The sequence below is a fragment of the Ambystoma mexicanum genome, chromosome 3q (genome assembly GCF_040938575.1).
Source record: "Ambystoma mexicanum isolate Mex_15411 chromosome 3q, UKY_AmexF1_1, whole genome shotgun sequence".
NCBI classification, from domain to species: domain Eukaryota; kingdom Metazoa; phylum Chordata; class Amphibia; order Caudata; family Ambystomatidae; genus Ambystoma; species Ambystoma mexicanum.
Window position 1 is genome coordinate 135,253,606 of NC_090926.1, and position 26,966 is coordinate 135,280,571.

General features: G+C 46.7%; 1 protein-coding gene across 2 annotated transcripts in view; it reads left to right on the forward strand.

The window, feature by feature from the left end:
* Positions 1-26,966, forward strand: part of AAAS (aladin WD repeat nucleoporin) — a 730,668-nt gene that overhangs the window by 179,381 nt on the left and 524,321 nt on the right. For both annotated transcript variants that reach the window (XM_069653320.1, XM_069653321.1), the window contains one exon: positions 5,759-5,814. In XM_069653320.1, the coding sequence (XP_069509421.1) occupies positions 5,759-5,814 (56 nt within the window). The remainder of the gene's footprint in view (positions 1-5,758; positions 5,815-26,966) is intronic.

Here is a 26,966-nt window from a genome sequence, read left to right on the forward strand (position 1 = left end):
AATACAGTTTGCCCTTTTGAAGGACCAGATAATGGCGGCTACTTGAAACAGGAGCGAAGCCCTGGTGAGCTGGTGGATGGGTGCCTCAAGTGAGACTGATCACTACGTTACGAGTGGGCAGGACGTGCTAGTGATATGACCCGGTGCGTGCTGCACGGCGTTTGAGTCGAGGAAAACTTACCGTGGTCGTGATGTTAGGCTGCCGTGATGCGCGGGGATTGCTGAGAGCCGTGTTAGTCGGTGGCCGAGGAAGCCGTGGCTGTCTGTTTAAAACACTGCCTGTTGCTGAAAACAGGCCAATGGGAGCCCGCGGTCAGACAGAGGCTGCCCGCGGGAGCCAATCAGATGGCTATGCGTGGTATCCTCATCGAAGTGCGAGACGCGGGGGATGATGGGTGATGTAGTCCGGTGGGGCGTGACATAGCCTCTGCTATTGGTGGACACATACAGAAAGTGTCACGGTGTGTGTGACACATGGACTAAGAGTATGTCTAGGTGGAGTGGACTCCTGTTGAGGCCCGTGAGGCATCGGCTATTGCTCTAGATACAGAAAAAATTATACAGCACCTAAATCAACACCTAAATCAACAGTTTTGGACTGAGGATTTCTGCCGGAGGCACATGCAGATTGTAGACATGGTTGGCATTAGTGTACAATTGTGCATAAAAGACAACACAACATAGCGGGCAACAATAAGGTTGAAAACATTGCTGCCAAAGGTGTACAGTGTTGGTGGTTGTTGCACATTTCAATTTATTTAGCGTTGTAGACACTGGTGATAATAGGTTCTAGTGTAACCATTTGAGAGAAAAACTGGTGTGTGGGGATGGCCAGTCCTCTGTGGTAGAGTGTGGGTTGGACACCAGGCGAGCACCAGGCCAAAGTGACATAATTGAAATCAATTACTATTGCTGTAGTCTCGGTGCTGTGGCTGAAAATCCATGAATGATGTACTGATGAACCCAATGATGAAGGTGGTATCTGTAGTGCTTCCTCCGAGAGGAGGCAGGACCCATGATGGGTGAGCTAGAGTGTCTTTGGGTGTTACTTGAGGGTCAGACACCCTCGGTGTACTCATGACACTTCATGCAACCTCACCTCAGGTCATCTGAGGGTCCTCGACGCGTGAGAGTTCATGGGTACAGTGGACATCACACTAGGGATAGTATTCCTGGCACGCCCGGTCGACGTCCCTTTTCGAATTTTGAAAAACAACAACTGTAATGCTATGCAGCTTCCACTAGATGTCGGCCTATGCATAGCATGTGAATCTAAGCAGATACAAGCATCAGAAATACAATTACGGTGAGTAATGTATCCCATATGAAATATATTTTGTTAACAGAAAATCTAAAGCCTTTTATTATTGAATGTATATAAAATAGAAATCAAAATATTGATTGGATCACAATACAAATAGGTGTGTAGGAGGCGGCAGTGTTATACAAGTGGGTGGCCATTTGCTGTTCTAATTAGTTATACAACCTTGTGTCAGGGTTGTTTTTTCCCCGCTGCACCCTACTACATTCTTTAAATTGAACTAAATTGGTGTTAAGTAACAAGGTGTGCACCTAGACAACAAAAGCTGGCTATAGTAAATCCAGACAGTAATGCCACGAGACACTCATGAGAGTTGATGATGAGGAAAAGTGAAATGCAGCTGAAACGTGTATAAAAGCCAACATCTGACACAAGCCAATTGGAGGGGCCAAGGAACGTTTTAAGTTGGACACCATTACCATGTTTCTTGCTCGAGTTAACACAACACAGAGGTTCCCAAAGTTGAGGACCACAAAAATAAGAAACCTCTACAGCAGATGAATTGCAAAAAATAATCTGCTCCATTTGGTTGGGTTCAGTTTGAACACATCCATGTTGTGATGGCTAGAGAGCGATCCTAGATTTGTTTCTGGACATTTAGATGGATTTCCGTTGATCTACCTGATGTAATTGGCGTAGGACTAGAAAATGAAACCACCAATTAAGAGTTGAAAATTATTTAGAGTAACACTAGTTCTGTATCGTTGTCTGACTCTGTTAGAGAGGAACAAGGGTATTAAGGCAAGGGCAGGCCACAGATAACTGAATTGACATAAATGAGTGCCTTGATGTGAAACCTCGCTGAGTAAATCCAGATCTGCTAGAGCGAACACAAAGCCATTGGGGCTTGTACATAGTTTTATTAAGAAATTTGTATTATGCGCAACACGACCATAGGCCTCAGTGTGCAGATATAACGAAAGACAGTACATAAAGTGCAAGAAACTCAGAAGCCAGAGTCGGAGGAGTGTGAGACCATAGTTAGCTAGATTATGTAGTTGCAATGCAGAGGGTATTGATGGGTAGTAATGCAAATAGCTAACGTGAAGTAGATTTTTTCAACCTTTAATGTGGTGATATATGTCTATTTTCTCTTTCGAGGTTTCCATTTATAAATATTTACCTTTCCTGATGTCTATTTTTTATTATGCGCTGTGGCGGGTTGAAAGGAGTCGCGCACACATTAAGGACATGTTACTTCTATTTACTACAATTATATGTAAAAAGGCCTATCCTTCCTTTTTACTAAAGGGATCACCCTACCTATCTAAATTGACTATGGTGCTCGTCTGTCTTTGGGAAGTCCAAAAGTAACTGCCCTCCATCCGAAAACCTAACTCTATTTGACCCCTAGCACTAAAGTGAATAACTCAAAAAGGGGCCAAAAGAATGTGTCTCTTCTCTTGGTCGTTTTCTTCTTGCCTTCCTTCCAGCGGCTTCTCTTTCATTCAGTATCTTATATCTTGGGTTATTGATACTCCAATGTCTCTGTTTCGAATACGTGCTTCCTTCAGTTCTTCCCTATTGGTCTCTCTATACTTTCCTCAAGAGCTCCTGTAGCTCTTCCCATAGACTTGTGAGTTTTGTAGTGTCTTTAATGGCAGACCTAGGACATTTGTCCTTGGAACACTTTCTCTCCCTCGTGTCTTTCACCTTAGTATTTATAGTCTTGAGGAGTCATCGTCCCTGGGGTTTGTATGACTTCCTGCCAAATATGGTTTCCCCTCTCCTGAGTTTGTGGTACTGGATTGTCCCTTTTCCGATTCTGTTCGCTTAAGCCTCTTTTCATAACACTTGCCACACTGGTTCATGATGGACTCTCTCCTCTCCTTAAGGCTCTATACATGGGGCTTCTCCCTTCCTCGCAGGGTATTTGCTTCCACTTTTGATAAGTTTCCCATACAGCGTTATTCCTCACGCATTGTATTGACTTAATGTAACTCCAATTCTGATTATTTAATGTTCGACTTTCACATGTGTGATTATGCAAAGTTTCTCTTCCTCTTATGTTGTCCGTGCAGTCTCCTGCCTTGCCTGCTCTCCCGGATACCTCTTCTGACGCAGGGGAACCTTGTGGGGCTTGGTGCACAGTCAGGTCTTCAGTTTCCCGATTCCTCTTCTCTGTATCTGGTCTCAGTGGCATCTCATTCTGTTCTCTGCTCCCTGGCAGGGGGATGCCGTCTACGGACACAGGCATCCGGGAGCTTGTAGCACTCACTCCTACGGCTGTCTCGGCATCATTGGCTGGACCCTACGTCCACCACGATGCAGCTGTTGTCACTCCACCAACTGGTGCGGAACTTTGTTTTCAGGCAAAAGTTCTCCCATTGCAGGATTCTTCAGCTCTCTGGAATCTCAATCTAGCGTTTCTTGCCTGCCTGAAAGTCACATGACTCCATGACTTTGCTCTGCCACGCCATGCTTGGGCATAAAGACGTCAGGGATGATTCCCCTGCTTACTATGCTCTCTCTCCTCCCAAGAGCTACTCTGCAATTTCTATTGCTTAATGTAAATTACATACATAGACAAATACTGGCATGTTAAGGCAAAGCCCTCACAAGTGTGCCCTTATAGGGGCAAATACTTGAATGTTGGGGCAACGCCATTTATTGCAAGTTAAACTTTAGAGGGAGAAAACTTGGCATGTTCAGTCAAAACCACTGCAGGTGTCTCCTTAAAGGAGCGAACTGCTAGCATTTTGAGGCAAAGCCATCACAGTTGTATAGTTATGAATGAAATTATTTGACATCTACTAATAGCATTTTCTCTTTGATTATTCAAACATTATCACGTTTCATCTGTACTTGCATCACCACAACTCAAATTTCCTTGCTGGGTTAGCAGTAGAATTAGAAAAGTAAATTCTCTCTTTTTCTACAACAATGGTGCACAATACTGCCTGAGCAAGGCTCTGCATCACAGAGAGGATCCTGGCAGCTCATTGTGTGGTACTTATTGCATCGACTTCCGAAGATGGAAACACTGAGTCGGCTTTCCTGTGATGCCAAAGTGTGAATTCTGAAAGTTGCACACACATCTCCACAGCAACATGCCACACCCCTTCACACTTTGTGGTGGATAGCAAGTGTTGTAAAGTTTAAACCATAACCCATTAGGATTAACTGTAGATGTGCACATCATTAAAGAATGACCAAGACCAGAAAAACAGGAAAAGAAACCGATTATAGAAAAATGCCTCTTATTGCTAGTTAAACGAAGTGTTTGACAGCGTTTTTTTCTGGACGTTACTTTCAACTGTTTGAAAAAATCATCTTTTTGTATTAAGCGTATCACTCTCCATACGTATTAGTCACCAACAGTATAGATGCGATTTGGCACGCACAGCAAGAGCGTGTTGTGTTTCTTTTAATGTTCTTCAGTACTGCTAGTTACAGCATCATCCCAGAAATAAAAACATTGCTCGCAAAGTGATCTATTAATGGGAGCCGAGTTTCAACACATCATCAGTTGCTTTATAGCAGACATCACAGGGAATGGTAATGGGTATCAAGGTGTATAACCTAATTCAAATGAAAGGAAGTTGGATTTAGTGTAAAGTCTTTTTTTTTTTTCATTGATCCTCAAGTGAGGTAGATCTGAAATGTTTCCAGTGAAAGTGTCGCATTGAAGTCATGCCTTCTGCCTGACCGCATTGCAAAACCAAGGATGGATTTCTTATGGCATACATTCTGCCAATTTTAACAATAAGAGCAAAGGCGTAGTACATAATGCTTGCATTCAGAGACTTGTTGAATTATAATGCAATTATATGCGTTTGCTGCATATCTTTCCAAAGTACAACCCTAGAGTGGGAGCTTTAACTTTGCATTTCCAGATTTTTAGTTGTGCAATTCTTTTCTTTACCAAACCTGCGGAATCCGTCTGTAAGTAGCTAAGAACTAAAGGAATAAAACAGTTTGTTTTTCTGGAGATTTTTCTTAATTCTAACCTTTTCTGGAAGGTGTGCCAGAGAAAGAAAAATAGACCCTATGTGCAAACATAGCCACAATCTGTTTCCGGGACAAATACTGCAAACCAAGTTTTCATCCTGCCTTTATTAATAATAATTAAAATCAAGACTCGGTTAGCAACTAAAGTAGCCATTTTGTTTTCATTACACGCGGTTAACTTCCTTCAGTATACAACTCGATTATTCTTTCATAGCATGCACGTGACTTAGAGGATAACTTCCTGCGCTGTTCTATCTTCCTTGTAGTAATGCTGACAACTATGCCACAAAGTGATACAGGTTTAGGCCATGCCCTGATGTTCTTGTTATGGCAATTGCGCTGCCATTGTGCAAACATTACTTTGTGGGATTACCTCCACTGAAAACAGACACGGTAATCCCATGGCTGCATCCCTTTGATAGATCTGTTCGAATCTGAAGTGTGGGGTTGCTTTGTCCTAATGTTTTATGTCGTTGGTCTTTGCAGGCAAGATGTTGGGCTCTCCGGCCTGCTGGATGAAATTACAAACTCCGAGGAAGAAGGTGAGACCTGTGCAGATGGAACTTTCTCATCCTAAAAAGATTCACACACATCACTCCTACCCATCTACAGACCCATTCTCGGCCTCCTACACTTGGCTTCTATTCGCTTTCATATTCCTTTTTAATTGACCCTGGGAACTCTTTATGTAAGGAAGACCAAGCTGTTTCTGGATGTGTGCTGCTACCTGTGCAAATTAAGCTTGCTGCTGCACTACTGTTGCCTGTGCTGTTCCCGTTCTATGTGAGTGACCTTGACATTGGTGTGGCCCATGTTCTGTGTGCGAGGGGAGCTCTGTGCTGTGTGCAAGCCTTGCATCAAACACTTAAGAAAGGTAACTAGTGCAGGATTTAGTGAGCCTCGTTAAAATTAGTTGCACAGCATGCTTTACTGAGCAACTAAAAGGGAGTAACAATCTGTCACAGTACAAGGCTGGTTTACTGCTGTAATACTTAAATGAATTATCTATACATCAATATAAGTCAGTTGCCAGTGTAATGGTGAAGAAGTGGCATCAGGGAGCCATTCATAATTTACATTTCGGAGAGGTGAATGACAGTTTTCTGCACCCCTCTTTTACTCTACCCACCTTTCCTAGCGCTAGTTCTACAGTATGCCCCTTCCAAAGTTTTGTAAGTTTGCGGTCCAGCCATGCCCCAGGCAAAACCGCTTCTGGGCATGGCTGCATCGATTAGCTTAGGGGGCCTGACACATAGCCGAAAGCCAAACCGTGGGGAATGTGCGTACTGTTCATGGCCATGTCCAGTGGGGACAGCGGGTTGGCTGGGCATTGCACACCCTGGCCACAGGGCATGCCTAGTGGGTTTATGGGGGGGAGTGCCCAGGGCATATGAGAACACTGGGTGCATAGGAAGTGCCCAGGGCATGGCTAAATGCCATTTCCAAGACCAAGATTTTCTATAAGGAGCCTAGTGCTTGGACAGATGCCATGCCCTGGTCAAAGTGCCCGCTGGCCAGTGCTAGTGAACATAATGTGTGGCTGTCTGAGGCATAGCTGAAGGCCATGGACAAGGCAAACCGTACATGGCCGCTATTCGGTATATGGGTGAAACCATGATCCATGTCCATCCTACACAATGGATGGTAGGAGGTGAGCAGTACATAGCCGTGTGTGAGTTATGGGTCCTTTAGGAACCATAACTTCCTAATTATAAGCACATTTTGTTTTTTAGCTGAAACCATAATGCCAAAGTTCAATTTCATGACAGCTAGATCCTCCTGGAACTAACTGGGTCATATGCTGATGATTCAGCAAGAGTAAGTTAGGTTTTTGAGGCCATCCAGTCCTGGAAGGCAATGAATTCCCTTGCCCTTAATGATAAAAAACGAAATTATGGTTATGGTTACAAGCACAAAATTGAAGAACCTGGACCCTCAGTATAGCTCTTTCCCGATTGACGGTAACACCATTGAGGTGTCTGAGTCTGTAAAAACTAACTTTTAAGAAGCATGTCTCATATCTAAGCACCTCCTGTGCTTATCTAAGCACCTCCTGTGCTTATATGACACATCTGCTGTGGCAAGTACGTCTGTATCTTTCTGAAAACAATAGGGCGTCGATTGCCACAGCAACTGTTATTTCAAAAGTGGATTATTGTAATAGCCTCTTAGTTGGCACCACCCAGGCAAATATAAAGAAACTCCAGGTAATTCATAATGGGGTGGTTTGCGCAGTCTGTGGCTTAAACAGGCCGGCACATATACACATGGCCTGTAGGAAATTACACTGGCTTCGTATTAAGCAGAGAATTATCTTTAAAGCATCAAGTATTGTTTATAAGTGCCTATCCGGCGAGGCTCTAAGATACCTGGAGACTCGGATTGAGAGAGCCCCTATTAGGTGCTCTTTACGCTCTAACAATCAAGAACTTCTAACCCAACCTCGCACTTTATCGAAAAAGTTTAGCGAGTCCAACTTTGATTTCTAGGCACTGTCTTGTGGAATGCCCGTCCCCTTCCGCTCAGGTCAATTCCGTCACTGGCGCAATTTAAAAAGAGCCTAAAAACCTTCCTTTTCAATCGAGGAGTTGATTAACCACCCGAGACAACTATTGCTGCCATTGGTACGTGATTGATCGCCCTGAGATATCTATTGTCGTCACTTGTATGTTCTTTGTTTTTTCTATATGTGAGCGCCCTGAGGCATTCAGGCGTGTGGCGCTATATAAGAACCCTTTAGAATAGAATTATATGGAGACTACAAACTCAAAAAAGTACAGTTTGTGCATTTTCATTACTTCCGGTTTCTGCTGGAATTATCAAGAACACACAGAGAACTCGGCACATCTGCTTAGAGCTTCTGTAATTGTTACTTCAGAGTCTCTGCCATTTCCACAGTTCTATTCAGATGAACTAGTTCCAATGCCTTTAAAGACAAATCATATTTACTTGTGGGCATACTATAGGATATGATTGTTTCATCAAAGCATATGCAGCCTGTGAGGTGGAGAGATGAGTTTCAAGTGGAGGTAAAGAACTTTTCATTTTCCATGCACTTGTACTCGCCTTGTGTCGGTTTCTAGGTTAGGGCCATGGGATTACGTGTTGTTGATGTGCGTCTGTATAACCGGCCAGAGCAAAGTGCAGTTGACCAGGCATTCCCTGGAACGGAAAATATGAAAGTAACTTCTTGCAGGTGATTGGGGCATACTCCTGAGCTTCTTTTACCAGTAAGGCTACTTGAAATAGTGGAACTTTGTAATTGATCTCCCATTAGTAAAGTTGATGTGCTTGACCTACAAAGAATAGTTGTAATACAATGACATTTTGGGGAACCTGAAGTATGGAAAAAGCAAAGAAATGACCGAGCAAGAAAATACTTCAGGTACTGAAATGGCAGAACATACTGACAGTGAACAAAGTCTATGATACATAAAATTATGCTGTGCAGCTCCTCAGAGTTTTCAATGCCAATTTAAGATGGCGAATTACCACTCTTTACATCATGTTTAAATCTGACCATTATACAATTGTATTGCTTTGTAAGCATGTGCTGGTTTGCGGTAGTCGGTGTCCTTTATTGTTCTAAATGGTGGAACCCGAAATAGGAGGGATGATGTTCTTTGAACAGTCTGCATGTGCCGATTGGGTGTGATTCAGGTCTTGAGCGGAGCTACAGTACATGTCATCTACAATATCCACTGACACACCATGCCACAACATAATGCCCTGCATATCAGCTAGCTGTAGCCAATACATGCATTTCTTATTTCCATATCATTGCTATGCATTTAAAAGAAAACTATCTGCTCTGGTCATCTACTCCCTCCCTCTATGGTGTGGTGCTAGACCATAGCTGCAGTGCTCTTGCTGAAGTCTTAGCCATACCCAACATGTCCCATTATCTTCTGTTCTGCATTGGAGGCTCTCGGTGCCATACCCAAGATGTAGCTTGGTGCCTAGTGCCCTGGCAGACTGTGCTGTATTTACCCGTATGTCTGCTTGAGGGTGATTTCCCAACCACAGCATTGGTTGTGTAGAGGATCAGGCACTTCACTTTGAAAAAATGGAGCCACTTTGATCTATTTTTTGTTTGTATTGTATATTCATTTTTTCGATGGTAATATTTTTTATGTAAACTGTTATGACCGAAAATGACCTACAATGAAAACGCATTGTATGCCTGATGTTGGCTATTGTTTATTAGATCGATCTAGTACAAACAACTAAATATGTACAATAAGTGGTCCATTACAAAGACGCCCTAAAAGGTAGCAGTCCTGGGACATGGGTACCAAACTCCTTGCCAGTGATCGGCTTTTTGGCTGTTTTTTGGGTTGTTGAATGAAGTGTGAACACATACGAAGTGGCTGTGATTATACCATATTTGAACACTCAAAGCACCAATTTGTTGCTGTGGTCTGGCCTGCCACCTAGCTCGCGGCTTTGATTAGTTAAAACAAACGCAGAAAGGAAAATGCTGCACAAGTTTGAAGTACCGTCCTCAGCTATGGATAGCTAGGATAAAATCATGTCAGATGGAATAAATTTAGGGAGACTGTCACTGCTTGTAATTGGCACTTGTTTCAAAACCTTAGACAGAATTACTTCATTGATTTAATTCCTTCCACACACAATTGCTCATTATTACACACACATATATGGTTGGGAAATCGGTGATTAATGGTTCCCTTTGGTTTCACACTGATTGAATTCTGAGTAAACGTGAGTTGTTTTTAATTTCACATTTCACCCTAGAGGGATGATTCCCAATAGTTGGAGCAGGGAAACTCATTTTGGTTTCCTGACACAGGGAACTGACTTTGTGAACCACTTGCACATGCCCCTGTCCGGAAATGGCAAACTAGTTATATATTTGTAACTTATCTTACTTTAGTTATCACTCCAAAAATCACACACTGGCTTCATAAAACACATGAATCATGGAGCAATGTCATATATATATATATATTCAGTGAGAAAACGTTTTTAAAGGGACTTTATGGTTAAGTTGCACTAATAAAAACCAAATTCAGGGAAAAACTGTTTATGGTTACAAGTAAAATCGAAAAACCCAGGCAACCATAATTTACGCCACCACTATGCACTGCTAACACTAACACCCAGGATCAAACCATAACGTCCCTTTAACAACATTTTTTTTCTCTGCAGAATTTCATAGGTTTACCAGCGCGCTCTAGTTTTTACTAACTTATTACATTTAAAAAAAAAACTTTTTTACATCAAAATGCAGCAGTTCCAACATCCACGGACTGTACAGTGCATCCACAGACTTAAATGCGAGCAGGCGGTATGAACATTACCTCCTCTTTTCTTGTAACTATTTACCATAGGAAGTTAATAAACTTAAAATAATAATTTAATAACTGAAAACAGCCATTATATATTTGGACATAAATGGCAAGCACAATTGAGTGGCTAGTGGAGTACTTCCCCAACTTTGAGATGACTGATCAAGAATGTAGTAATGGTAAATACAGACACATATATTAAAATGCACTAAAATAATGCAAGTTGACAAATGGTTATTAAATTACATCTTTTTCATATATCTTATTGTCCACAAAATCCCAAGAAGAAAAAATTCATGTCAGTAATCACGAGGGAGGAATAGACACTGTTGAAAACTAAATGAAGAAAAGATCTAAACAGATAGATTGGAAACACAAGAAAATTATAAACATCCTTGTCCAATTTTGGTAACATTGAACAGAACGACAGGCTCATCTCTGCAAGGTCGTGCATCGTTGGTTAGTTGCATAACATCGAAAGTACAATTATTACACAATGATAAAAGGGACTGTCCAGTCAAGGTTGTATTCAAATATCTACTTTATTATCACTACAGATAGTTCTAGCACACTACAAAATACAACCCACCCTGTAAAAGAATGCAGATGACCGTGTCAAAGAAGGAAAAGGGATGCACTCTGGATACTGACAGGAGAGCGCAGTCTGCAAGTATTTATTCGCAATAGTTCAATGATACTTGGTTTCAACACAAAGAGAGCAATTGGTCGTACACTGTCACTAGGGGCCTTCGGAGAAGGACCAGGACGACAGAACCACAATGTACCTTGTGCTGTAGATGTTCATGGTGCTCAACAGGGTCGAGTCGGTTTCAGGAAGACTTGCAGCTTCTGCGGCAGAGTTCAAGATGGTAGACAGCTGCTGGTATCAGGCGGCAGGCAGTTCAGCGAACAAGGCTGGATGGACTGATGCAGGCTGGCCTATATGGCAGCTTTGCGTCAGGAATCGTTGTCTCAGTGCTGGTTTGGGGGGTCTGAAGCCATGGTCGAGGCGTCGCGGACGGCGTTAGCGGCTGCCGCGTAACAACAGTCGTTGAGAACTGCTCGCTCCATGAAGCCAGTTTTATTATACTACGGGTTCTAGAGTTTTACAAAATCCTTCAGGTGGTGCCCAGTAGAGCTTTTTCCAACTCTATTAAAGTTCTGGACATAACAAGTTTGGATAGCAAAATCTGCTAAAGATGACTTCTTTGTGGTTTAGGGGAATTTGCGTAATCTGTGGTCATCACAGCTTAGGCAAAAGCCTAACCTTGCAGAGATATTGCTGCAAGGCTAAAGAGTGTAAGGCCTGGGATGTGGCAGGAATAACAATGGTTCTCCAGCATGGGGTCTGGCATGGATTCACATGCTCATGAATATTCCCCGTCGTCAGGCTGGGAATCCTCGGTAAAGAAAAAACCAGTATCAGTTTCGTTTCTGATCTGTCTTTCGTATTAGTAACCAATCACTGGTCTCAGCGTCATACTGACCACAGCCAATGACTGCCCTCTACCTAAGCACCGCCTCTGGCAGCCATCTTCAGATTTTTACCGCACGTTCGTGTGTTGGGATCCTCGTGCTATTGCTCTCGAGCGTTAGTGCTATTGTTTCACGTTTTTTGCTCAAAAACTTCGTTTTTTCGGTCAAAAGAGCCTCAAGCTCCACCGACTCTCCATCCGATCAACGGGGACCCGTGTCGGATTCGTCTGCGCCCCTCAAGGGTGAAGATTTCGTCGAGCTATGCTTTGGAGGACTCCAGAAGCTTCTCAGGCCCGGACATGGCCCAGGAGAAGGGAAGCTCGACGCCCGGAAAGCTGTTCAGGGTCTGCCCTGGATGCCAGCTGCAGAACGTCTTTAAGGAGGACGAACACTCCTTTTGTCTCTACTGCTTACATGAGGACAAGACGCACATGGAGAAGGACTGTGCGTTTTGCGGCAATATGTCGGAGCGGACCATGAAGGACCGCCATCAACGTCTCGCCAACTGGCTGGAAGGGAAGAGCCCGTCAGGCGAGAAGAAGATGAAGAAATCCGAGCGGTCTTCTAAGACCTTTGAGGACGCCCCGGCGACGAGGGTCCAACACAAGGCCAAGCACTGCGAGTCCGCTGGCACCGGGAGCGCCGAACGGTCAGGCTCTACGGGCACCAGGCAGGGCGCACCCTCCCCGGCACCATCAACCACGAGCCAACGCTCTGGGTCGGGTAAGAGGAAGGGCGAGCACCCGGCAAAGCTCCTGGAGAGGCCCCGGTCGAGCTCGAAGGCCCCATCGGAGGGGGAGCGAGGCAGTGTCCCCCCCCCTCAAGGATAAGGCAGTGAGCACACCTAAGGTGGTGAAGGCCTTAATCCATCCGGCCAAGCCCTCTATCGATACTGTCGCGGCGACCCTGGCTCAGCCTGTGGAGGCTACACCAGTGGTGGCGACCTCGGGGCTCAGAGTCTCCCTGCCACCTCGGAGGGAGTCCTCTTTTGTGCCCATCGATAGGACCCCCGTGAAATCCCCGGCGGGGAAGAAAAAGGGGGGGCAGGGCGTCGTCGTAGATTCGGCTTCAACCTCGGAGGAAGAGCTGATCGAAATCTTAAGCCACGGCCTTGGCGTGGAAGAAGACCGGCCCGTCGGGATGGATCCCGACGCAGGTGACGACATCGTCGAGGGTGCCGACGGGGCCCCTGATCGCCCGTCGGATTCCCCTCTGTCAGCGCTGCAAGACAACTCGGCGGCCATTTTGTTGGCTATACAGTCCTTATGCTCAGAGATAAGGACGAGACTACCGTTGCCGACGGAGGAACCTCTCCCGTCGGGGGATCCTGAACCGGGACCTTCTGGCGTTCCCCCGCCCAAGAAAAGAAGGATTCACCCTCCACCTCCTTTTCAGCCGTCGCGCACCGTCCAGCCCTCCTCCCCGTCCACCCGAGGGGATGATACGGGGACTGACACGGCAGCGACGGGTACGGACGACGAGGTATACGACGAGGATCTACCGTCGTCACCTCCCACCAGGGCTTCTCCGCCCGACGAGATTGGTTCGTTCCACTCCATGATCGCCAGGGCATCCGAGCTTTTCCAACTCTGCCCTGAGGAGAAGAAAAAGGAAGGATTCCTTTATCAACGGCGCGAGGCCAAGAGGAAGACGGTCCTCGCGGTGCCTCTACTGGACGACATTTGGGATGAGGGCCTCGCCCTCCTCAAGAACCCTTCCACTACGCCAGCTAGAAGAGACCGGTACGAGAAGAAGTACCGGGTCCCAGACGCGGCCCCCCTGTGCCTCCGGGCGCAGCCTACCCCGGACTCCGTCGTCTCCGCGGCGGCCAGGAAGAAAGCGGGGGGGGGGGTGCGGCCTCCACATCGACTTCCCCACCGGACTGCGAGGGAAAGAAATTGGACACTATGGGACGCAGGGTCATCTTGTCTGCAGCGACGACGATTAAAGCGGCCAACGCCTTGGCTATCGTGGCCCGCTACGACAGGGAGCTATGGTACAAACTGGCTCCCCTGCTGGACTTCCTACCGGACGACAAGAGGGCGGATGCCCTGGAGATCCTACAGGAAGGTGAGGTGGCGTCGGACCACGCCATCACTATTGCGACGGACATCGCCGACACTGGGTTTCGCCAGTTGGGCAACGGCGTGTGCCTTAGGCGGCGTGGATGGCTCAAGGCTACGGACTTCCGTCAAGACGTACAGACCAGAGTCCTGGACATGCCGTTCGATGGGAACAACCTGTTTGGGAAAACAGTGGACGATTCCCTTCAGGCCATTAAAGCGGACACTGAGACGGCCCGGGCCCTTGGAGTTCTGCAGCAACGACGGACGCCCTTTCGGAGCAGCGGAGGCAAGGGCGCCTCCAAAGGTTCCGGCGGCGGTTTCTCCACCTACCGTCAAGTGGCCCGCTCGTCGTCTCAGGAGGCCTACAGAGGACGAGGCAAGTCTGGCGGACCCCGCCGTCGTCGCCAAGGAGGTCAAGACGGCAAAGCCTCGTCGAAACAGGATTGAACCGACCGTGGGGTCGGGCCCCCACCGATGCACCCCGGTGGGAGGCCGGCTGGCGAGCTTCGTCAGCGTGTGGGAGTCCATCTCCACCGACCGTTGGGTGCTGGACGCCTTAGCCCGGGGCCACGCGCTCGAGTTTCAAAGAAGGTGCCCGCGCGTCCCCCCCGTGGCCAGGAAAGAGCTTCACGTCCCTCAGCTTCTCCTGGAGGTAAGGGCGATGCTCAGGAAGGGCGCCATCGAACTCGTCCCAAAGAGGCTTCGGGGCTCCGGAGTTTACTCGAGATACTTCCTCGTGAAGAAGAAGACGGGAGGATGGCGCCCCATCCTAGACCTGCGACGTCTGAACAAATTCATCAAGGCGCAGAAATTCCGGATGGTCAACCTCCAGCACATCCTGGGTCAGCTGGAGGAAGGAGACTTCCTGTCGTCGTTGGATTTGGAGGATGCCTACTTCCATATTCCCATCCTAAAGGGGCACCGAAAATTCCTCAGGTTTGTGGTCCAAGGGCGTCACTACCAGTTCAAAGCCCTCCCCTTCGGACTACGGTCGGCACCCAGGGTATTCACCAAGTGCCTTGCACCGGTGGCGGCGCAGCTGCGCCGCGAGGGGATCCACGTCTACCCCTACCTGGACGACTGGCTCATCCGAGCCAAGACGAGGGAGCTCGCCGTGGAGCACACGGCAAGGACCGTCCAACTTCTCACGGACCTGGGATTCTCCGTGAACTACGCCAAGTCCCACCGGGTACCCGCGCAAAACGCACTGTTTCTGGGAGCGAAGCTCGACACAGTGTCCCTTCTGGCCTCCCCGTCGGAGGAGAGGACCAGGTCCATCCTGGGCAAGGTACAGCGGATGTTGGCTTCCGACGCGGCCAAGGTGAGGTCCATCAAGTCCCTCCTCGGAATGATGTCTTCTTGCATCTACCTCATTCCTATGTGCAGGCTCCGGATGCGCCCGTTGCAGGAGTTCCTGGACGCGCGCTGGATCCAAACGACGGGCGGCTTCGAGGAGAGGATCACACTCGACGAGAGTTTCCGCCGAGCGGTCAGGTGGTGGGGCACCCGCTCCCATCTGACGGCGGGCATGGACTTCCAGATCCCAGACCACCAGGAGACACTGACCACGGATGCCTCCCTGGAAGGGTGGGGAGCGCACACCGAAAATCTGCACGCGAGAGGCCTTTGGCTCCCGACGGAGAAGTCCCTCCATATCAACGTCCTGGAGCTCCGTGCAGTGTTCTGGGCCCTCAGGTCCTTCCTTCCGTCCCTCAAGGGCAAGGTGGTGAGGATCTTCACCGACAACACCACCACCATGTTTTACATCAGGAAACAGGGCGGAACCAGGTCCCCAGCACTGTCCAAGGAGGCGCAGGACCTGTGGCATTGGGCCGTCGCCCAAAGGATGTTTCTGGTGCCGTTTCATCTGGCAGGGATAAAAAACACCATCGCCGACTCACTCAGCAGGGAGCTGCGCTCGTGCCACGAGTGGGAACTACGGCAGGATCTAGTGGATCGCCTCTTCCGACGGTGGGGCACACCCCAGATCGACCTGTTCGCGACGGCGACGAACTCCAAGTGCCGGAGGTTCGCCAGCAGGTTTCCCCAGGCGAGGAGCATGGGCGATGCTTTCTCGTTCCCCTGGAAGGGCCTGTTCCTCTACGCGTTCCCTCCTTTGCCACTGCTAATCCGGCTCGTCAACCAGCTCAAGAGGTCACGGTGCAGGATGATCCTCGTCGCACCTGCGTGGCCGAGGCAGATATGGTTCCCGGACCTTCTGGACTTGTCAACGTCCCCGCCAATCAAGCTGCCGGTGGACGCGGATCTACTCTCCAGGGAAGGAGGCGCCATCCTCCACCACGACCCGAAATCGCTGAACTTGCAGGCCTGGCTCCTGCAGCGCTAGAGTTTGGAGGATACGACATACCGGCCGACTGCAGAGAGGTTCTTGCAAAGGCCAGGGCGTCCTCGACTCTTAAATGCTATGGACACAAATGGAAGAGGTTCTCTGTCTGGTGCCACGCACAGAAGATTAACCCTCTACGGATTACGGCTCCCCAGGTACTGCCGTACCTGCTGACGCTGGCCAAAGCTGGACTGGCACACGCGTCCATCAAGATTCATCTTGCTGCGATCTCCCGATACACCAGAACCACGGGGCAGACGTCCTTGTGGTCTCATCGTCTGGTGAAAGAGTTCATGAAGGGACTGTTCAGATCGTTCCCGCCGGTGAAGGCTCCGGCCCCAGCGTGGGAGCTCAACGTGGTGCTGACCAAGCTCATGGGACCTCCGTTCGAGCCTCTGCACTCGGCCCCGTTGAAGTTTCTGTCGTGGAAAACAGCGTTTCTTGTGGCCATCACCTCCGCACGACGGGTGGGAGAGATCCAGGCCCTTTCCTGCAAGGCCCCGTACTTGACTTTTCACGACACGAGGGTAGTGCTCAGGACGCACCCCTCCTTCATGCCCAAGGTACCGTCGGACTTCCTTCTCAATGAACCCTTGGTGTTGCCTGTGTTCTTCCCGTCGCCTTCGTCGCCGGCTGAGAGGACTTTGCACTCGCTGGATGTGGCTAGAGCGCTGAAGTTCTACGTGGACTGCACGAAGTGTTTTCGGAAGACGTCACAACTCTTTGTGAACTTTGGACCTGTCAATCAGGGGAAGGCTCTCTCGAAGGCTTCCATTTCCAGATGGCTCTCCGGCTGTATCATGTACTGTCATCGGTTGGCAAACCGACTGTTGCCTGGCCGTCCGAGAGCCCATACCACCAGAGCGATCGCAGGTACCACGGCGTTCCTTTCTGGTGTGCCCCTGCTGGACATATGTAGGGCTGCTACGTGGAGGTCGACGCACACCTTCACGAAATTCTACTGCGTCGATCGGGAATCCAGGGAGGAGTCCAGGGTCGGCCAAGCAGTGCTGCGCAACCTGTTCGCCTCAGGTGAGCCTGGTGAGGAGGTAAGATGCTTAATGTTGAGTTTGATGTAATGCTTAATGTTGAGCCTTTGCCACCTCCCGTGGTTGTGCATGTGTGTACTGCTATGTATTCTTTATTCATGAGCATGTGAATCCATGCCAGACCCCATGCTGGAGAAGGAACAAGTTACTTACCTGTAACTGTTGTTCTCCAGCATGGGTCTGGCATGGATTTACATGCGAACCCTCCCGCCTACCCCTCTGCGGCTCTTCACTTGGTCATACTGCCACTTCACGTGCTTCCAAATCTGAAGATGGCTGCCAGAGGCGGTGCTTAGGTAGAGGGCAGTCATTGGCTGTGGTCAGTATGACGCAGAGACCAGTGATTGGTTACTAATACGAAAGACAGATCAGAAACGAAACTGATACTGGTTTTTTCTTTACCGAGGATTCCCAGCCTGACTACGGGGAATATTCATGAGCATGTGAATCCATGCCAGACCCATGCTGGAGAACAACAGTTACAGGTAAGTAACTTGTTCCTTCACAATTCCAGATTAGCTTTAAGGCAACTCCACAGTGCCTCCAGGCAATATAGACTTGTTGGAGGAGTGTGTGTCTCTGGATGCTGCTGAAGAATTTTCTTCTCTGCTTAACCTTAAGAAGGAGACGACGTTGCAGCAATCCTTAGTGAACAGGGACATAGTCACGGGATGTGTTCCATACTGTGATTATGATACCGCAAGCTTCTATGAAGATCTCCAATTTACAAACTGATGAGCAGGGGAAGGGGTTGGATCTGGCTTTGGCTGGCAACACAGTTTTTGCCCCCAACACAGATGCAGCAGCAGTGTAAATCTGATTTTAGATCGTTATCGCCAATTTCAGCTTCTGTAGAGCCATTTGTGTCATCCAATAATTGTTCATGGCGTTTTAATACTGGAAGTCCAGGCACACTGCTGTGTCGAAAGTAGGCTCTTCTAACAAGAAGTATTTACGTTCCAAAAGAAAGTCTGCCTGACACTACTCATGTCCTTAAGACTTTAGTTAATTTGAAGAGACTTTTCTCACCAGTAAGAAGCAGATAAGGAAGTTTGTCTAGCAATTGCAAAATGTCGCACAAGATTAATGGGCTCTGAACACCGTTAAACAAGTTTATTCCCTGAGGCAAACTCTTATCCTTTTATCTCTAAATGCCATTGAGGAGTTCCTGAGTGATAAGGCAGTGTTTGTCCAACCCTGTTGACAGGGCTATACAACCACTAACACAAATGGTGGCTGCAGAGGGAGAAGCTACCACTCAAGGCTAAGTGAAGACCAACTTCTTTTAAAGGTAGGTAACGTGGATAGAGTGACAGGGTTCAACTCTCAGGTTGGGGTTAGCAGACTGACAAGAGGTACAGTTAGTCCACCCACTTATCTCACAAAACATTACACTGATCTACTGAAAAATATATACCTTTATTATGTTACACATATAGATAATCACTTCAAATAACTGCTTAGGCACATAATATACACAGTATTAAACAATACCCAGAATATGTGTAAGAACAATACTGCGTTTTGAGGACTCTCCTCACCCCAATACTTAAATGTGGTTCCACTATCATAGAGGCACACAATATATAGTCACGGAGCAGGTGAAAAAGGGATCAAGACAAACTATTAAGAGCCCAAAGTCCCCAACACCTGCACAACACATAGTACAGTGTCCTAAATAAATAACCCACTCTTGTTATATATCGGAGCCCCTTTATGTGGTGATAAGCACACAACACATACAGACAAGGGAGGGTAGAAAAAGGATCCAGCCTTTTTACTGCACAGAAAAAGTCATAAAGGCTTCTAAGGCCAACACTGATACTCCACATTCATTCTCGCCCTCTAGGACATGTTATTTGAATAACAAAACTCACACATTATAGTTAATAACAGTGCTAGAGGGTGAAAATAATTCTTACCTATCCTCCATTAAATTAGGATACATTTTAGAAACCATTACCAGTGCAGTCATCAAAATTAGCTACTTTGTAAACATGCGTTCACAGTTGGAGACGTGCAGAGCTAGACTTTCAACGTTTAAAATCCATGTTCAATGCGAAAAATCATGTTTTTGGCCTAGAACTCCTTGTGGGTAGAAAGTATCCTGAAGTCACTTTTAGGAGAATTCCAGGGTAGGTAGAAAGTTCCCTAGAAGTCAGTGGGACAAAGTCAGTAGGCCATTCTCTTATATGGGGAAGATGAAGCCATGCCTTCATCTTCCCCCATACTATCTCTATTTTAGCCTATGCGGATTCTGCGACAAACAAGCTAAAGGGAGATTCTCACAAAAGCCTGTGGTGGGGCTGTGTAATCCTCCAATCTATTGCTGGAACAGTGTGCACCCAAAAGGAAAGACCAGACTCACTAATGGAAGCTGTAGCAGAGCAGTCATGCTTAATGTCAGGAAGGAGGAAAGTTAGCAAGGGTGGTACAATTATTCCTAATAGTCACCACAAAAGAATAAACCACACTTGTGTACTGAAAATATATACAATTCAGGTCTCGCATAAAATATTATAGGGAAAAATAGGTTCTCGGGTTACACATAGCAGAGCATAGTATACGTAAACAGTAAATGACCAGTGAAGGCAGAACTACCACTTTACTCTAAAATGTAAGCCCCATGCCTGGTGGCAGACACAATACATTTACACTTCCTGTGGTGACGTAGAGTAGATACTTAGATAATAATCTTTGCAGTAATTACCAGACAAGGTCCAAGGAGAACACACAGAAATTACCATAGGTTAATACTGCATTCTATATTAAGTATTAAACATAATGCATGCACACATAACACAGTTGTAGCATTTGGAAGTAGTGAACAGGGGAACACTGTGTCCAACACAGCTGGGAGGTTTACCAACGTACATGATCGATTTTAGGAAGACCGTCCCTAAGCCGAGAAGGGCATGTTGGACTCCAAGGAGGTAAACAGTAGTAATTCACAGTGATACAATGTATATCCTATGAAGCAGTGTAATACAAACATATTTAAAAAGTAACAAATCAGGGGGAGTCTCTAAACATCCAGGTCTTGGCGAGGAACTCCAGGGACTCTGGGGGACCCTAGAAAAAAGACACAGTCCAGGGAATTACATTGTAGAGTCACTGGAAAGAGTTCAAGGGTTGAGAACAGTTTCCCAAAGGAAACAATAGGAAGATCCAAGTAAGTTATGTTATATTGATTTATACTGAGCACCACTGCCATGTTCATGGTCTCCCGGCGCCCAGGCGGGTCTGGGAAGGAAGGGTGTTGGGATGGGTCAGTAAGTGGGACTGAGAGGGAAAAGAGCAAGAGAGCTTTGATGTGCTGTTTGTGACTTCAGTTCGGAAAAAACGGTCATTGTGTATTGGTATGTTTTTAGTTGATCAATATTTGTGCAGTGTTTGGTGGTTGGATGTTGGGTATGCAGGTATTTTATGTGCGTCGTGGGTGTTGTGGAGAGTGGGTAGAGTGCTTGTAGGTTGCAGTGTTTTTGTGGCAAAGGTATGTGTCTTGGTTCATCAGCGTTGGGTGGTGGGTATGCCGAGTATTCAAGTTTTTAGTACGGTTAATCCAGGGGTGCTCTAGGTATTTTTCCTGTGTGTTGGGTTCATCCGTTGGGTTAATCTTATTTTATTAAGTTTGGCTTAGAGTTGCTTGTTTCTTTGAGTGATCCTGTTTCTTATTGTGTTGCGTTGGCGGTTTTTCTGTCGCCGGTGTTCCCTCTTTAGCTTGGTGAGTTACAAAGCCATGTTTTTTAACAGTTTGCTGAATTTTAGGTGGTGATCTGTTTGCATTTCCTTCGGGAGCGAGTTCCAAAGTCTCACCGGTATGCAGGAGAATGCTGAACCCCCAAATTTGTGTTTTGCGCATTCTTTCGGATCAAGGCAAATGTCGTTGCTGGACCTTAGTGTTCATGTTGGTTTGTAGATGGAGATTTTTCCCTGTATGAATTCCGCTCCTAGGGTGTGGATTGTCCTGTGTGTTATGCAGAGTGTTTTGAAGAAGATTTGTTTTTTGACTGGTAACAAATGTAATGTTTTCATTGCAGGTGTAATATGTTCTCTCTTAGTGGGCCTGAGGAATAGTCTTGCTGCTGCGTTCTGTACTTGTTGTAGTTTTCTGGCCTTCCGAGATGGATACTGATGGCGTAGTCCATTCTTGACATCACTAGAGAGAGGATGGCGAGTCTCAGTTTCATTTAAATATTACCTAGACAAAAGTAATTGACCCCAGGGCACCCCAGTGGGCACCCAGTGGAGGGTTGACGATCCAGCAGCCTCGGTCGCAAAAAAGCAGACGAGTATTCAGCCCCCAATGTTAACCAATGGGGAAATGCAGCAGAAGGGGACATGCAGAGAGCAATGCTAACAGACAATGGTGACCCATGAGAGGGATTATGAGGAATAACAGATCAACTTAGGCCCCATAGGTAAGTACTTAAGTGTTTGCTTCCATAAATTCAGTTCCCACAAGGTTAAACATCCTGGTAAGTAACAGCTTCTTTTCAAAAGGTGAAATGTTGGATCTGGTCACTCAGGGATTGCTATCCCGATCCATCAACGACCCCAATTGCTCAAAAGAAGAACAACCATTCAGAAGTGGAATCAACAATAGAAATGGCGCCAGCTGTCACCTGGGCAGGGCAGACCCCGTGCCTCAGCAGGCTAACATGGTCAGCACACCAGCAGAAACAGCCCCTGAACAGGACAGCAGTGGTGATGACCAGAGACTGCCCATGCAAGGAGATCTGATGGGTTGTTGGAGTCCCAACACCTTTTTTGGCGGCTGAGGAGGAACATAGTAGGAAATGATGTGGAAATCTCGGGACAGACACCCAGGAGCCAAAAATCCAAAATGGAGCTATTCCCGTGCCATTGCATCCAGTTAATATGGCCAGAAGAGGGCTTAGTAATGCAGCAATGGTGGGAAACGGCCAAGCATCCTTGAGAGCAGGTAAGCTGACCTGCTTATGTTCCACAAAACTAGCATCAGCAAGCTCAGTAACCAGGGCTTCCCCTAAATATCCATTCACTCACATAGGCTGGCTTCTGCTAGCCCACCAAATCCCATTAAGGGATTTAAAACAAAGGTTTTGGTGGCAAGCCAATCATGGTGGCCCCAGAAACTTGCAAAGACTTGGGCCCACCCCCACTGGAGGTGCAGTGGCCTGCCCAGGGCCAGGTGCTGTACTAGACCAGTCCAAACCACTGTGGAGGCTGTCACCATGAGCTCACAAAGAGGCCAATTGGACAGAACAGACATTTTAAGGACTGCCTCATGGTGTCCCTTGACAAAGAAGGTCCCTTAAATAAAATGTCAGCGAAGACCCATTAACACCCCACTGGCTACAATAAAGGTATATTGGGCTGCTAAATCATTAAATCGGCTTGCACCCCTGGTGAAGTCAAACTAAAAAGTAACTGCCACCAGCCAACCCCCTGAAACCAATGTGGGGTGATCGCCCTAGGACAACTATTAGGTGCCCCAAGAAGCACCCTTGAAAGTGGGGTACCTTATTGGCAACCCAATGCCATATACCTTAAGTGTAGGAAAAAAGGGATGCAGTCACAGGGGGAACTTCAGCAAAAGTCCCTCCTGCCATCAAAATGCAGTCACACCCCCTCAAAAAAAGAGGTGGGGGGAATCAAAAAGAGCAGGGAGTCCTATAGTATCAGACTGCAAAACCCCAAAAACGGAATTCTGCTCTAACACAACCAACCGTGGGGCAGGCCAGAGGACACCCGAAACAAGAGAATCTGAGGTCAGTTGAACAGAAGCCCACAAGATGATGCAGGAAGACGCCCACTGTTAGTCAAAGGGAATTGCGTTCAATGAATCTCTTCCCCAGGGAAACAAGGGAACCCTGAGGGTGAATATCTTCAATAATTACCCACCTCGGGACCCAAAGGCAAGTAGTCACGGAGGCAGTTTTGGCGAAAACAGCAAAAGCACAAAACCCTGGGTAGGTACATGCTTCTTTCCTATTTTCTAGGATCTGGTTCCCAAGGACACTGAGCCAACAAAGATCCCCATGAAGAAAAAGAACAAAGGACCTTTGCACGATAAAGCCTTTAGAGCCAACATTGAAATTAGACTCTGGGAAGATGAAGGATGCCAGCCAAGAAGATTCTGGGTGTTCAGTGGACAAGGAAAGGGTGGCACAACCACAGAAGATGGTTCCATAACGAGGACAGCAGTGGAGATGACTCAGGACATCCCAAGAAGCAGATGAGGTGGCGTGTTGGTGGCCCAATGCCCTTCAAGACAACATCAGCGACCTACAGCAGAGCTGGAGACCCTGTCTGAAAACGGCACTAAGCTGCAGTAAAATATCCTGGCAATGGTCACAGCACAAAAGGCTGAACCCAGCGCCGAAGTGGAGTCCTGTAGAGAGCACTGGAACCCCAGGAGCAGAAACCCCCGACCGGGGATATGCCCAACCTACAGCATGCAGCCAGTTTAGTCTGGATGAGAGCCTACACAATCGCTGGAATCTGTGGGAAACTACTCAAGCAGATGAGACCTAACAGCTTCTTCCGAGATCCAGCAACAAGAGAGCGAGCAGTGGGAGAGTGAACCTTTTAAATACCACTGCATTTAAGGACTGGCCAAAGCCAACCCACCAATCACTAAGTGGGTTAGGGAGGAATGAGTATGGAAGCCAACCATACTGGTTGGCCATCTGGGCGGCCACACAGCCCATACCACCTCCACAGGAAGTAAGAAGGGACACTTCATGGATTAAAGGTGGCCTAAACACGTTAGAACCACTATGGAGGCTGCCATGTCGGCTTGCAAAGAGCCACATGATCAGAACGGCTGTTTTGAGCATACCACATTGTGCGATCGAATAAAGGAAGCCCTAAAATACAAAGGCCAATAGGCAGGATAAAAGAAAACACACACTGGTGCCACAATGGCTACCAAAAAGGTATATTGCGTCATCAAGGCTCTGCTGGTTTGTGCTGAAGTGTTGTGCTTTGTGTGTGCTCCCTGCCGGGTGAGAGCACTATTTAGAATTGCTGCATGGGCTGTGTCTGCATTCTGTGCTTATTGTACATTTATTTAGCATTGTAAGTGTTTATCAATTTCAACTGTTCTTACCCTCACTACACGTAGGGCTTTGGTAGGCTGATACTGTCTGGGAACTACATTTACCATGATTTGCTGTAGTTTGGGCTAATTGCCTAAAGACCCAATGGCACGTCATCAAGGCGTCGCTGGTTTGTGTCTGGAGTGCTGAATGTGGCCAGGTACGCTGTTCATTTTTATATTTGTTGGCCTTGTTTTCAGCTTTGGAGGCCATGGATAATTTGGCGGTGTATCAGAGTGCATGGCGCAAAGCTTTCTGCTCTAAATACTTGGATTTGACAATTTCACCCTCCCTTGATTTGCCTATTAGTGAGTCTACTTCTAATCACTGTATTGTTACGGATGCTTTTGCACCGGTTTCCAATCCGTTTGCTTTTGTCGCTGGTGCAGTTGCTGTTAGGGACTTTACTATTGTTGTTGGTGAAACCATGCCAAGCACAATAAGGGCCTGATTCATGGAAGTGTTTTATAATGGCAAAATGCCATAGGAAAACGTTCTGTGAATCAGGCCCTAAGTGTTTCCCCCGAAGAGGTTAATTTAGGTTCCTCTGTTGATGTACTCTACTGCACATTCGCTGATACATTTCAACTACATAGTGATTCTTCCCAGGTGAATTTATCCATGGGTGATTTGAATAAAGAGATATATGCTTTTGCAGTGTCTCCCTCTATTATAACTAAGTCTTTCCAGACTGCTGTTATTTCGATTAGCGATAATATCACTGAATGTTCACAGGTTGCTATTCCCCCTACAGTTTTGTTGCAGAAACGTAGTGTTGGCCATGCCAGCTGAGTACCACATTATTTGCAAACACAGACCTAGCAGCACAGGTGGTGGAGTGGCTGTTACTTTCTTTTTTTTTTTTTTTTTACTATACTGAACATTCACCACGTTGAATTATAAGAGCCTGAAGGGGTCGACTTGCTTTTGGTCAAGTTATTGATCAACGCTTGTATTTCGTACTGTTTTATTTTACTGTACAGATCCCCTCACAACATGCCTTGTTTTGAGGAACAATGTTCCTCTGTTATAGTCACTGCTTAGACCATCTTTGAAAACTATTATTGTCGGGCTTTTAATCTTTGGTTCAAAGACCCGCAGGGCCGTTTAGCCTTAGCAATCAATCAATTACTGAAGAACTTGGATTTCGAGCAAGTTAATATGGATCCTCTGCAAAAGGCTGGTCACATAATTGACTGGCTATGTACTGCGGGTATTCCTGTGGAACAGCTTGGGATTGGGGCATCTTCTGGGTCCGTCATTTTTTTCCATTTATTTTGCACTTCCCGTTTTTGATTTAAAATCCCAAATCTACCCATTCAGAATCTGTGTGGTCAAACGCAGCTTAACACAATTACATCCTCTGCTGTCATACCTTTTGAGGGACTACTGAATAATGTACCCTCTCATACCTTGACAGATGCTTGGGCAACCTTTTATCATCTGCCCTTGAAAGTTTGATAGTACCGCCGCAGCTAGGGTGGTTAATTCCTCTACTGATGTTGTTGCTTCACAGTCTTGGACACACGAACACACAAAATCGACTGGCCGTAAAGCCTAAAGTTTACAGATCCTGGCAGAAATCCTCTCTTACATCAGATAAAGATACCTATAATCTGGCAGTGTCACAATACAGAAAAGCTATTGTGCAAGCCTAAAAAGAGCATTTTGATGTTTGCAAGAGGGCCAGTTCCAACTCCAAAGAACTGTTAAAAATACTGAAAGAATTAGAGAAGCTAGGCATTATACCAGAGGAATGTATTATGAAGGACCAGGACTGGTGTATTAGGATTCAGCATGCTCTCTTTGCTAAGGTAGCAAACTTAAAAAACAACATCACGGTCGAGATGGCTGATGTATCTATACCTGCGACTGACCGTCCCCTGGTTATATCATCAATATCTCTTTTCGAATTTGGGAAGCTTACACAATCTGATATGCTTGAAGTACTGCAGAATCCTAAACCCACTAGTTGTCCTGGAATCCATGTCCATCCAAGGTTATAAAAAACGAGTGCATCAAGCCTTGCCCTATTGTCAAAGCCTTGTTTCAAGCTGCGCATGTACCGTTCTCTATTAAGCATACCCACCTAGCCCCTGCTTAAAAAAGCCTTTGTATCCTTGCATTGTGACAAACTACTGACCCATTACACTTTTAAAAATGATAGACTGATTTGCGGATTTGCAAATTCAGGCTCACTTCAAAGAGCACAATCTTCTTGGCTCTAGGCAGTTTGGCTTTAGAGCCTATCGCAGCACAGAACCGGCCCATTGGATCTTAAAGCAAGTCTCTCTTAACATGGACAGCAGGCATGTTTCTTTTCTTTTATTATTACATCACTCGGCAGCCTTGGATCTTG